At 42.9% G+C, this 11,455-nt stretch overlaps 1 protein-coding gene across 1 annotated transcript; it reads right to left on the bottom strand.

Annotated features, from left to right (window-relative positions):
• Positions 1-692: 692 nt before the first annotated feature.
• C1_1H19orf53 (chromosome 1_1 C19orf53 homolog) lies at positions 693-10,433 on the bottom strand. The gene is made up of 3 exons (XM_086963621.1): positions 10,285-10,433; positions 9,568-9,623; positions 693-2,830 (listed from the first exon to the last, which is right to left on the bottom strand). Exons 1-3 carry the CDS (start codon positions 10,379-10,381, stop codon positions 2,654-2,656), a joined length of 330 nt encoding a protein of 109 aa, XP_086819747.1. The 5' UTR covers positions 10,382-10,433; the 3' UTR covers positions 693-2,653.
• Positions 10,434-11,455: the final 1,022 nt, after the last annotated feature.

Here is an 11,455-nt window from a genome sequence, read left to right as displayed (position 1 = left end):
AACCTAGAGAATTGTATCTGTTGAAAAGTTTCATGATATTTTACAGCCAAAAACACACTTTTTTAAAGCTGCAACTTTAAAAAAACAAGCATAGGCATAGCCAATAGGTCTCGTGTTTGGGACGTTAAAAGTGTTTAGCCATGCAGCAGTTGATGTTGTTGCACCAAGGATATTGTGCTGCATAACTAAATACTTATAAGGTCCCAAAAACAAAACCTATTGGCTATGCCAATGCTTGTTTATATAGGGCGAACTCTCTCCATGGACGTTGGAATGCTTTACAGGAGTACCAGTTACATTACAAAACGCCAGATTCATTTTGTTATTCAGCGCAGGGAGAGTTAAGTGATTTCCCCAGAATCACAGGGTATTCAACTGATAGCAGACTCGAGCTAATTCCCTAGTTGCAAAATTGGCAGCTCTACCAGCTATGCCTTCAAACTTATGCCCTATGGTTTGTGTTGGTCGCTGTGTGGCCAAAATATTTGCAATACTAAAATGTTTGTATTGTAAGGCATAACTGACACGTAAAAAAAAGGAAAGAGAAAAACTAGAAAGATAGATATGCAGGTACCTGCGTGGATACTGGATAAGTGTCCTTGTTCATATTGTAATCGGTAGTGCGTGCATGAAACTGCGTGTGCATCCCTGGTAAAGAGGCACTCCGGGTTGGTTCAAAAAAGATTCCAAAGTTGTGCAGATAGTTTTTCTTTATTTTGATAAGTAGTTTTCTTTCATGATATTAATTGCATATCAACGATTCAAATTTGAACAGTTCAAAAGAAATGGTTATCGAGTTATAATGTTCAAAGATTGAACACTGGCCAATATAGCATTCCAACCACTCCCCATATCACCACCTTACTAATATTTTCTTCACAGTCCACCTCTCATGCCCCACCTAACCGTTGTTTTTTACAAAACCACGAGCACTCCGCCTGCCGAACTAATTACCACGGTTTTCTTCATCTAACAATTCAGTCTCCTCATTACTATGTATTTCTTCTTCTTTCAGTATTCCTTGAGAAAGGGCACATTGCCCGAAATGCATCGGAGTTCTTTGAACATTATAACAAACAATGTAACATTAAAGGATTATACAATTGTATTTATTTTCCTCCTGTTACATTGTTTGTATAACTGTGTAGTACCCTTGATAAATTTCAAAACATACAACTTTTTTCTATATGTACCCGTGTTTTGAATATTTATTGTTTTGTGATTGGTTCATTGGTTCTGATGAACAAAAATATTTCTTAGATAAAAGACATTTGAATAATATCTCTCTGGCGAGTTTATCAATAATTCTTGCAGTTAGAAATATATATCAAAAGCAATAGAACAGAGTATTCTAAATAAATCCCTTGAAGGTGCTTTTTACCCGTTTATTACATCCTAAAGTCGCAATTTCCTCGATGCTCCTTGGGACAAGTAATATTTAAAGATGTGAAAGTTGGCTTCATCTAGCTTTCGGAGGTTTTCTGTTTTAACTTCATCAAAATCATGCGGTTGGCTAAGTTTAAAAAAAAGGACACAAAAGTAGGCTAAAACTTGTAAAACCTTTTTTTAGGAAAATTCTTCTACAATAAAAATCCGGGAGAAACACTCAAGCAATAACTTTTTTTTCATAAAATTCCACTTGGATGTGAAATTCTGCATAGTTGCCAAACTTTGAAAATACGTGAACTATGATTTCTGTTCACAAAATGTCAAAATAATGTTGGATTTTGCATTTTTCACAAACACAGGGGAATTCAAACATTTGTGGACCTTACGAGCATCTCAATGACCCTACAAAAGAGAGCTATATCATAGATCTGTTGTAAAGTACACGGACTGCGCATCAGAGGCCAACTTGGATCCAGCGAGATGTGTGTAGTGTGTTTTATCACACATTAATGATCCCAGCCTTGGTACCATTTGCCCATTGAAATTACCTCTTTGCAAAGTAATAACAAGGAGTGAGCGGAGGGGAGGGTTTGGGCGCAGAAGCACAAGTGACCTTTTGGAATTGGTCAGTTCTTTTCAAGCACTTGTGCTTGTGGCGGCATTCACCTTGCAAGAGCGAGCAGATGCGCACGCCCCTGCTCGCTCCCTCAAGGTGGATGCCGTCACACGCACAAGTGCTTGAAAAGAGCTAACCGATTCCAAAAGGTCATCTCCTAGGGCAGCGTATGCGCGCTGGCTAGGCGAGACCTAAAAAAGACAGAACATGGTTAAAATTAGCGGATGAAGAGTTTATTTAAAAGCTTTAATGAAAGGGGTGGAGATCCTGCTCCGCAACATTGAAATTCTGTCTTGGCACTTTTAGTCTTACCAGAGAAGTGACGTTTCTACCTGCTTAGGAAAGCTAGAACCCAAATAGGCTGGTTAATTAGCTTCCCCAACACACACAAATAAGGAGATGACCTCCAAAGGAATCCATTTTATTTCAATTAACCACACACTCAAACTGTCCAATCCAAAAAGGAAGTTTCACAGTCAATAAACAAGTGAAAGTCCTAAAAAGGGAGGGCCTTGAAGGATTGCTCTCCCAACTGCACCGTCTTTCAGATGCCAAAGCCTCTAAAGTGAGACACCAAATCTTCCAGTAGCTGCAACTCTCCAGAAAGTCACATTTTGGCAGCTGCTATGCTTGGAGGGTGGCTGAATTTCAGTGACCACCATGCTTGGAGCTGGATGTTCCCCCACCGCTCATGCTGCCCCCTTGGATTCCTTTCTTCTTGCCAGTCTCTGGTGTCTTCAGAATACTCAGTTTTTTGTGGAAGTTTGTGCTGGCCCTCATTGTGACATCATGCTCAATCTGATTGCGGATTGCTACTTCCAAGCTCTATTGGGAAGAGGAATAGGTTAACAAACCAAAGGAAAATAAACCCTTTTTGTACATTTCTTTATAATTTTCAGTGTAAATCAGTGGCAGGAAGCATCAAGATAGTTTACTGAGCTTAAGCAAAAAAAAATAGTTTTAAGAAGCAGGTCTCATGGACAAAGGTGTCAGGAATCACATAATATTTATTAACACTTTTAGCCCAAACAGACATCCTTAAAGCATCCAGGTGCAGACATTGGGAAAACAGCCCGTAAAAGGTCTAGGTTTACAGTGCTGTAGGCCAGGTTTAAACAAGCATTTACAATGCAATGGTCTCTGCATTATTAAAGGTAGAGCTTTTGGCATTGCTCATGACTTTTTTTTTTTTTAAATCATAAATAAATGGCATCGTCATTTCCATTGCCAATAGCTTAATCGTTTGCATATGCGAGACCTATTGCATTAGCACCCACACACAGGGGGCAGGAGAGCAAGCACAACGAACGAGGGGGCAGGGGAGCAAGCACAAGCAAGGAGGGGGCAGGGGCAGGAGAGCAAGTACAGCCAGGGGGCAGGAGAGCAAGCACAACCAGGGGGCAGGAGAGCAAGCACAACCAGGGGGCAGGAGAGCAAGCACAAGAAACACGCGGTAGTAACACTGAGCACGTAGGAGGGTATTTGAGAGAGAAACATCATATAAAAAGGGAACGTGCACTCTTGTCTAGTTCTTAAAGAAAATAGAAATTCTCCGAAAGTGAGTAGTCGCCAAGTTATTCAATCACAAAAAATTAAAGAATGATAAAGAGCTCCAGGGAGGTACAAATACAAGACATGCAATCAAAGCAATCACATAAGAAAGATAACGAGAGTGACAAGAAAATTAATCAAAAGTAAGCAATCAGCTAACTCTAAACCCATTGAGTTTCTGGTATAGTCCACAAAAGTCATTTCGCCATCTGTAGGTGAGAATTAAAATAAACAGACATACAAATAGCAACATGTGAGCAAAGAACGCATATATGAATGAGCCAGGCGCAGACACTGTATATACATACTGAATGTGCATACAAAATAAGCACCCTGTGAACACGACATGTTTCTGCAACAACGAACCATTAACACAGTACGCACATGTGCGTGATCGACATAACGGCATGTACATACAAAACACAGAGCTGTGAGCACGGAACAGCTCAGCAGGAGCTATGTTGGAAAAAGTTTGCATTCAATAAACAAGGTGACTCCATAGCCAGGAAATAAATTGGAGCGCTTTACGCAAGCACTGACAGATTACCTGACATCACTGATCGCACTACAGAGGCCTACTCTCCTTAAGCCGGCTGCGCTTTCATCCATCTGCACTCAAAAGTTTTCAGCTCACAAGTTTTTTAATTGCAGTAGACGCCTCCGCTGCTCCCGCGCTGCTCACAGTCGGCCCGCTCCATTCTGCTGATAATCCCCTAACAAAAGCAACAGCCTTGTTCACTCACCTTGGTACCAGCTATGGTGGTTCCGGGGAGGGCCCCAGCCTGGAAGCAGAGCTCTGAGATTTTCTTTTCCAGGGTGACGGGGAGTGTAAAGTCTGGGAGGCAAGCGCCGCCATTTGCGCATTCGGGGGCGTGTTTTTTGTTGAGTGACGGATGACGTCACAGTGAGAAAGAACGCAAAAAACACACCCCTGAATCCGAAAAAGACTGGGCTTAAAGGGAGTGACGCCCCTCTCCCCCAATGGCTGGCCAGCATTTACGAGGCCAGCCAATGGAGAAGAGGGGCGGGTTCAAGCCCCCCCCCCCCCCAACTAAAAAACATTAAATCTTTGGACCATACCTCGACCTAAAAAGATGAATATGGTTGAAAATGTCAGCTCTGCGAAAAATCGCATACTGCGAGTTCAGAAGTGCATCAACAAAACTATGAATAAAAGCACGATGTGTGTGTCAGGGATGCTGAGGATGTTCACACGAAAGTGTAGACCGTATAATTTTCAATGGGAGTTAGAAAAGGTAAGTTCACTGTACTTTTTTTTTGTATTTCTGGAGCCCACAATTGGCTTCACCTAAATATCCTAGGTTATGTTATGTTATTTTATGGGGAGTTTTTTTAAAGCGCTCAGCTGCTCGGGCAGAGTGTCCCGGCACAAGGCAGTTTGTTCCACAGTTGGGGAGCCAGACGTTTGGAAGAGCGACCCCCAATGAGAGCTCGCCTAATTGCTGGAACCGTAGCCAGTGCTAGCAAAGCAGAGCGTAGTGCTCTGGAAGGAAGGTAAAAACCTATTCTCTTCCTAAGGTAGCGGGCGCCAATACCATGAAGAGCTTTAAATGCCATGGTAAGGGTCTTAAAAGAAATGAGTTTACGAACTGGCAGCCAGTGAAGAGATTTAACCCCTTCGATGCGGGTGACAAAGCCAGCTCGTCATGGGCGTTACCTGCGCTGCGCGCATGACGTGCTGGCTTTGTCACGTAACGCTGGATTTTTGAAATTCCAGCGCGCAGCGGGAAAACCCGCTAGCGCGCATGCGGTTAAGTAAGGCAGCAGTTTTGGACCTACGGCTAAGGCCGAAGAACCAAGGTTGGTTAGTTGGGCTAGGTGAACCAAGATTGCTCAGAGCACTACAAGACTCCTAATCTGCATTGTTAAGACATCAAAAACCAGAACAACTGGCCACCATTTTAAGATTTTTTCAAGTACTTTGACTAAGCAAAAAACTATTAGGATTGTACACCAAAGAGCATACAGACAAATCTTGCAAGTGGCGAGGCAGAACTATGATCAAAGAGCATAACAAAAGCAGGAATGGGAGTACACCAGCTTACAAACCTGTGCTTGAGTAATTAGCAATTTGAGTAAATTAACATCTGTGAGCGTTGCTACACAGAACCCTTCTGTGAGGTTTTTTTTATTATGCTCCTTAACCCCTTCCATGCTGATGACGAGCCCCAGCCGTCATGCACTATGGTGCTCGTGTGCTGACGACGGCTGGGGTTCGTCACGGCCCGCCCTGTTCGTGCTGTTTACAGCACACCAGGGGAATCGCGGCCGCATGGAAGGGGTTAAAGGACTTTATACAGATCTTCACTATTTCATGGGGCATGTACTTGCTGCATACGTCAGATGACATCTTGATCGTTTTAGACAAAGATCAAGGGCCCTGCCATTGTCCTCAATTTATGAAGCTTTGAGGGGTTGAAAGGTGCACTTTGAACACAGCTAAAATGTATTAATGTTGACCTGCAGCAAAGAATTGTAAATGCAGTCAACATACATTCGGTTCTCTTCTCGCAAAACCCACTGCAATGGAATTATATTGCCCAAGTTTACCTATCAGGGAAATCTACAGGTCATTCATTACTTCTTAAAAATTCACCTGATGGGAAAGAAGCCTTGTGGGTTTAAAGGAAAAAGCAATTGAAAGCTTTCAAATCTTACTAGGAGGTACATTTGGAAGGATAATAACTTCGTAAAACCCTCTGAAGATGATGATCAAAATACAGCCCAAGTAATGGGTGGGTTGAAAGCCTTTTTTCGAGTTTTTTTGCTAAACACAATAGGTCGCCAACAGACAGCGCTCATGCGTTCTGCCTGAAGGCTCGACCTAGAAAATTAGCATGAGAATGACAAGAATGAAGACACAGATAAGGAATGGACACAATTGTTACAAAAACTAAAACAGTAAGTAGTACAGCACAAACTATTTACATTGAAAGATTTACAATGAAAACAAACGCAAAAATAGGACAGAAAAATACTTGATAACAATTCTATGAAAATCAATTATAAATGGATAGTCAGCAGTGACACGTGACAAGTAATTAGAATGATTATCACATTGACTAATAAGAAATGTTGAGCACTGGTTTTGAAAGATGATGTAGTTTAATGAGATTTCCTTTTAGAATAGTTTATTCTTCTGTAAGGAAAGTTGCTAACCTTGATAATGACTGAAGAACATTTTGATACATCAGTACTATAGGTTATTTGAAGGTACACACAATGTATTCATTCCATTTTTAAGTTTTTAATTGATATGACATTTGAAAGTTCTACTTATTGATTCTTGTGAATAGGCCACAATTGTTTTTTTTCATGTATTGAACGTTTACAGGTATAGACTACCACCGGGTGACGGTTTCTGTCACTACTATCCATTTATAATTCATTTTCTTAGTATTGTTTTCATGCGTTTTTCTGTCCCTATTTTTGTATTTGTTTTTATTGTAAATCCTTTTCAATTTAAATAGTTTGTGCTGTAGTGTTTACTGAATTAATTTTTATAATAATTAGGTGTCCATTCCTTATCTGTGTCTTCATTCTCATCTCATTTTTAAGTCGACCCTAGGCAGAGCATGCACAGTCTGTTCGAAACATGCTGTATTCACTCTGTGGACTTACAGCCCGCCATTTGGCTTGCTATTTGCTGGCTCCATTGTCTCTCTCCTATTCTTTATTCCCATTTGTTTATGGCATGCATTTGCCATGCCTCTTTTAGTGTTTATCCTTACCCAAGACAAGGGACCAAGTACTATCACTCCACTAGCTAGGATTATAGCAGGTTTGTCAAGCAACTGTTTTTGGTGGGAAAGGAATATGATCGAGCCAGTTTTCTTTTGAGGTGGTGTTATTTTTCTTTTGAGATCGAATTAGTGCCTTTTAGAAAAATATTTTTGATCAGAGTGATCTCCATTTGTTAAAGATCATCATGTATTTAAATTGGTTTTTTGTAGGCACAGAGAGAACCGAAGCCGAGAATCAAGCCTGGTTCACCAGTTCCAAAGTCGGCACTAAATGTCACGCCATATCCTCGCTCAAAATATTGCTGGACACGGCCTAGTTTCGTAATTTATTTTTTTATCGCTTGAAGAGATCTGCAGGCAGCAAAGCCTGCTTCCCTAGGGCTATCATTCTCGTCTCCATTGTGACCTCTCGCCCTCCCTCCCACTCTCTGTAGGTTTTGTTGAAGACTATCTAGGCTTTTTTGTCTCCACGACTCCTCTTAGCTATTTTCAGCTCCCGGCTGCTGGATAGCCGAGTGGGCTGTACCTCAAGTGTACTTCTGGTGTGGTGTGCCCCGGTCTATCCCTTCCGTGTACCTAAGCCTGCCGAAAGTGCTACTTCCATAGTCGTTCATGCTTCAGGTTTTTCATCCGCTCGTCCCTACATCTCAAGTTCCAGCAAACATCTCTTGTCGATTCTTTTTCACACATTTTCTTTACATTAACACGCCTCACACAGTCACAGATTTCCTCCCACTCGGCTGCACAGGGGCCCTGAAACTTCATTTACTCGCGGTCACATTTTGAAAGGGTTAGTTGGCGAATTTCACTTCAAACTGCACCCTGTGTATTTGATGTCTTCCAGATGATCTTTATCCACTTTATCTTTGTGTGGTCTTTTTAAAAGGTCTGCAGCCAAGCCTGACCTTGAGTGCTTGTATACGAGCCACACGGAGTGGCTATAAACATGTACCTTGATTAAAACCCATTGATTTTTTTTTTATCTGGCGTTGAACATGGGTTTATAAAGGGGCGAATGTCTGCGCTGTTTGATGCTATATGTTGCACATGGTTGGGGTTAATGTGGCACTCTGGAGTTTAGAAAGATGGCATGTATTTCGTTCACGGTGCTGGTGACCTGACGAACTGTGCATCTATTAGGCTTGGGAACTTGGGCGCCAGAATGGGGGTCCTGCGAGTTACAAACGATGGGTGCCTAAAAGCCAACAATGCCGACTGTGGATATCATCCATTCAGCCTGGCAGGCCGTGCCGGTGGCAGTCCATCACTACAAGATCTGCTGAACTTTAACCCTGGGCACATTAGCTGTATTTTGTGCATTTTTGAATGTTGCTAAGCTAGGTACAAAAAAAACGCATGAACAAGGCCCTCACCTTCTGACAACAACAGCAGTTTATAACTGCCAAACAGGGTTGGACTGGGAACCCAAAGCCGTCCTAGCAGTTTTCTCAAACCAGCCCCTGTCTGGCCCCCCAGGATGCTGGAAATGCTAGCTTGCTGCTTTTGTTACAGGGGCCAATATTGCAGCACCGCGTGTAAAATCGGCCACTAGTAACAAAACCAGCCCCCAATGCCGTAAAGCTGGCCCCCATGCAACCAGTCTCCCAGGGAAACGACTGATGCAGCGTACGGCTAGTCTGGTCCTGCTGGCAAATCAGGGTTTGATTTAAGTGGTTTTATCTCTTCTACGCTTCTGCATTCATCCACATACATTGGTATGAGGTTATTTTTGTCCGTACTTCATTAAGAGGGAGTTATTTCTCACCCAAATCTAAATACAAAAAAAAACACATGCTTTAAGGACGTAATTTATCAATGCAGTATAGCTCTTCAATCCCAGGCGACACAGCACTCAGGAGAATGTGCTGCATGGCCAGTGCTGAAAATAGGCCGGTACTCACAGGTACAAAGTACCAACAATTCTTATTTTCACTACTGTGATTACAGGCACTTCTTTCTCTACTGCTGAGGATATTACAGGTACTCCAAAAAGTTAGGCTCACTGACAACTAGTGTTGGTGAGCACTAGGCTGTCTGAGTGGAACCTGTCTCTGACAGCCAAGGCGCTTCTGTAGCCCCGAGCTCAGCCCCAGCTCAACAGTTCAGCTTGGGCTCATATGCATAATGTCCAGTTGTTCACCTGTGTTTGACAGAGCAGGGTCCATGCAGGACCTATGCTGTCAATCACATTCACACAATCGTGTGCATTTGTGCAAACACATGAAGTTGTTGATACTGAAAACTCACCTTCTTCAGCTTCTGCTGTTGAACCACGCGAGCTTTTTTTGGAGCAATGACACGACCTGAGGAAGCAGAACAGTTCAATAATCACGGATTCTGCTTTGCATGAAACCTCTACTCCTCGCTCACCAATCGCAATATGAATGAAAATGGGCACATCGTTCTACTTCCTTCTCTGTCCTGGCCTCGTCTCTCGGTTCTCCGTAGGGGTATCCTATAGCACCTTTCCTCCGCAAAACTACCATCTCTACCACAGTTAATCGCTTCATGCACAACCCTATGTACCTCCAACCTACCTCTCGTTTGATTCCCCGCGTTTCGCGTGGGTCTGCTTCCTTGTATACTTTACTGCGTACACTTACCCACGCCAAAGGTAAAACAAACCTAAACGGTTTTAATACAGGGTTAAGACATAATTTCAGTTTTTTTTTTTTTTTAAACTGCCTTTACTGCGTATGCGTTGCACGTAGTAGTGGCTTATGAACCGCATTACATAGCCCATGCCTCACAAAGCCAGCTTCTTTTCTCTTTCTTACGCTAACCCGCTGCAGTCACCACCGACTGGCACCTCACTGTCCTCCTCCGCTGTTGCCTAAACTGTCCCCGCTACATCCCTCCCCTCGCCCGAGTCTAAATCCTTCACCTCTCTCGTTTCACTCCCTGCTTGGCTCTCACAACGGTTACATCCAACCTTCCTTCCTACCCTCTTCCCTTTATTCTCACCTGCGCCTGCACTTCTGCCCGCTGGCCCTTTGGCCGGTTTACTGGTTTTCTTAGCTCCTGGTCTTTGAGCTTTAAACTTCTGCTTTCCTTGCGCCATGGCTACGATGAACGTCGCAGGATATGAGTGAAGACCAGTGAAAACAGAAGAGAGACTAACCACCACATGCACGGAAAGAGTCCAGATGTTCCGCTGTCATAAACACAAAGATAGGACTACTTAAGGGCGATGATAAATATAGAAGATGGACCAGAAGTCTGTGTAGGCACATAGCGAGTTGGGAAAAAGAAGGTGCTCCCCACATTTCTGTAGATATGTATTTCTACAGTTTGTCTTGAGGGGCCTTCCTTAGAGTAATGCTTTCCTCTATGCAAAATCACTACCTTTCAATCTTTTTTGGGTGGAATTTTTAAAGCGTGCAGGCAGAGAGGAGGAGCTCGTGTGACTTCAGTGTGCTCACGCAGAGCAGAATATTCATTAAAAGCTGACTGTGCTCAGCCAGTCAAGCTTATTAAATTATGGCCACGTTTCCCGTAGTCATTTGTCTCTGCTCTTTCCTATGCACCGATCACTGAGTTTATTCAAAGAACAAAAATGCTATTCTCGCACTTGCCAGCGTTGGAAGCCATGCTACAGATGTAAACCGTTTTATAATTCCTAACTTTCCTATTCTAGTCATGCTGTTTGTGTTGCACAATATGTTGTTTGTCTTATCCATTAACACCTTGTAGTATGCTGGTGATAGAGCGCGGGCTCACCTGCTCAACATACTCACCTGGGCCCATATATCTATGTATACAATAAACAGGTAAACCTACACTCAATCAATTGGAGTTTTTAGGTCTCGCCTTTTCCATTCCGCAGGAATGGAAAATGGAGAGAATTCTAGTGCTCAAAATACTCGTCAAACGAAGGCTTTTTTCTGTGCGGTTTTCTTCGAGTTCACGTGGCCACAGGCACGCGCTTTTGTGCCATAAACTTTTTTTTCACAAGCTTTTGTTGTTTTTCATTGGCTCTTCACTTTGTCCACGCCTCATTGAAGCTGCTCCCTCCGCCCACCTTCTCTCTGTCCTGCGCGTGCCTCTTGCTTATCTCACCGTAGCTTGACAACATTCAGACGTGCACTCTTTCCAAGCATACCACCCTGCCTTTCACTTGCGGAAACACGCACAC

Source organism: Lissotriton vulgaris, chromosome 1_1 (genome assembly GCF_964263255.1).
Source record: "Lissotriton vulgaris chromosome 1_1, aLisVul1.2, whole genome shotgun sequence".
NCBI classification, from domain to species: domain Eukaryota; kingdom Metazoa; phylum Chordata; class Amphibia; order Caudata; family Salamandridae; genus Lissotriton; species Lissotriton vulgaris.
This window is presented reverse-complemented; position numbering and strand designations above follow the sequence as displayed.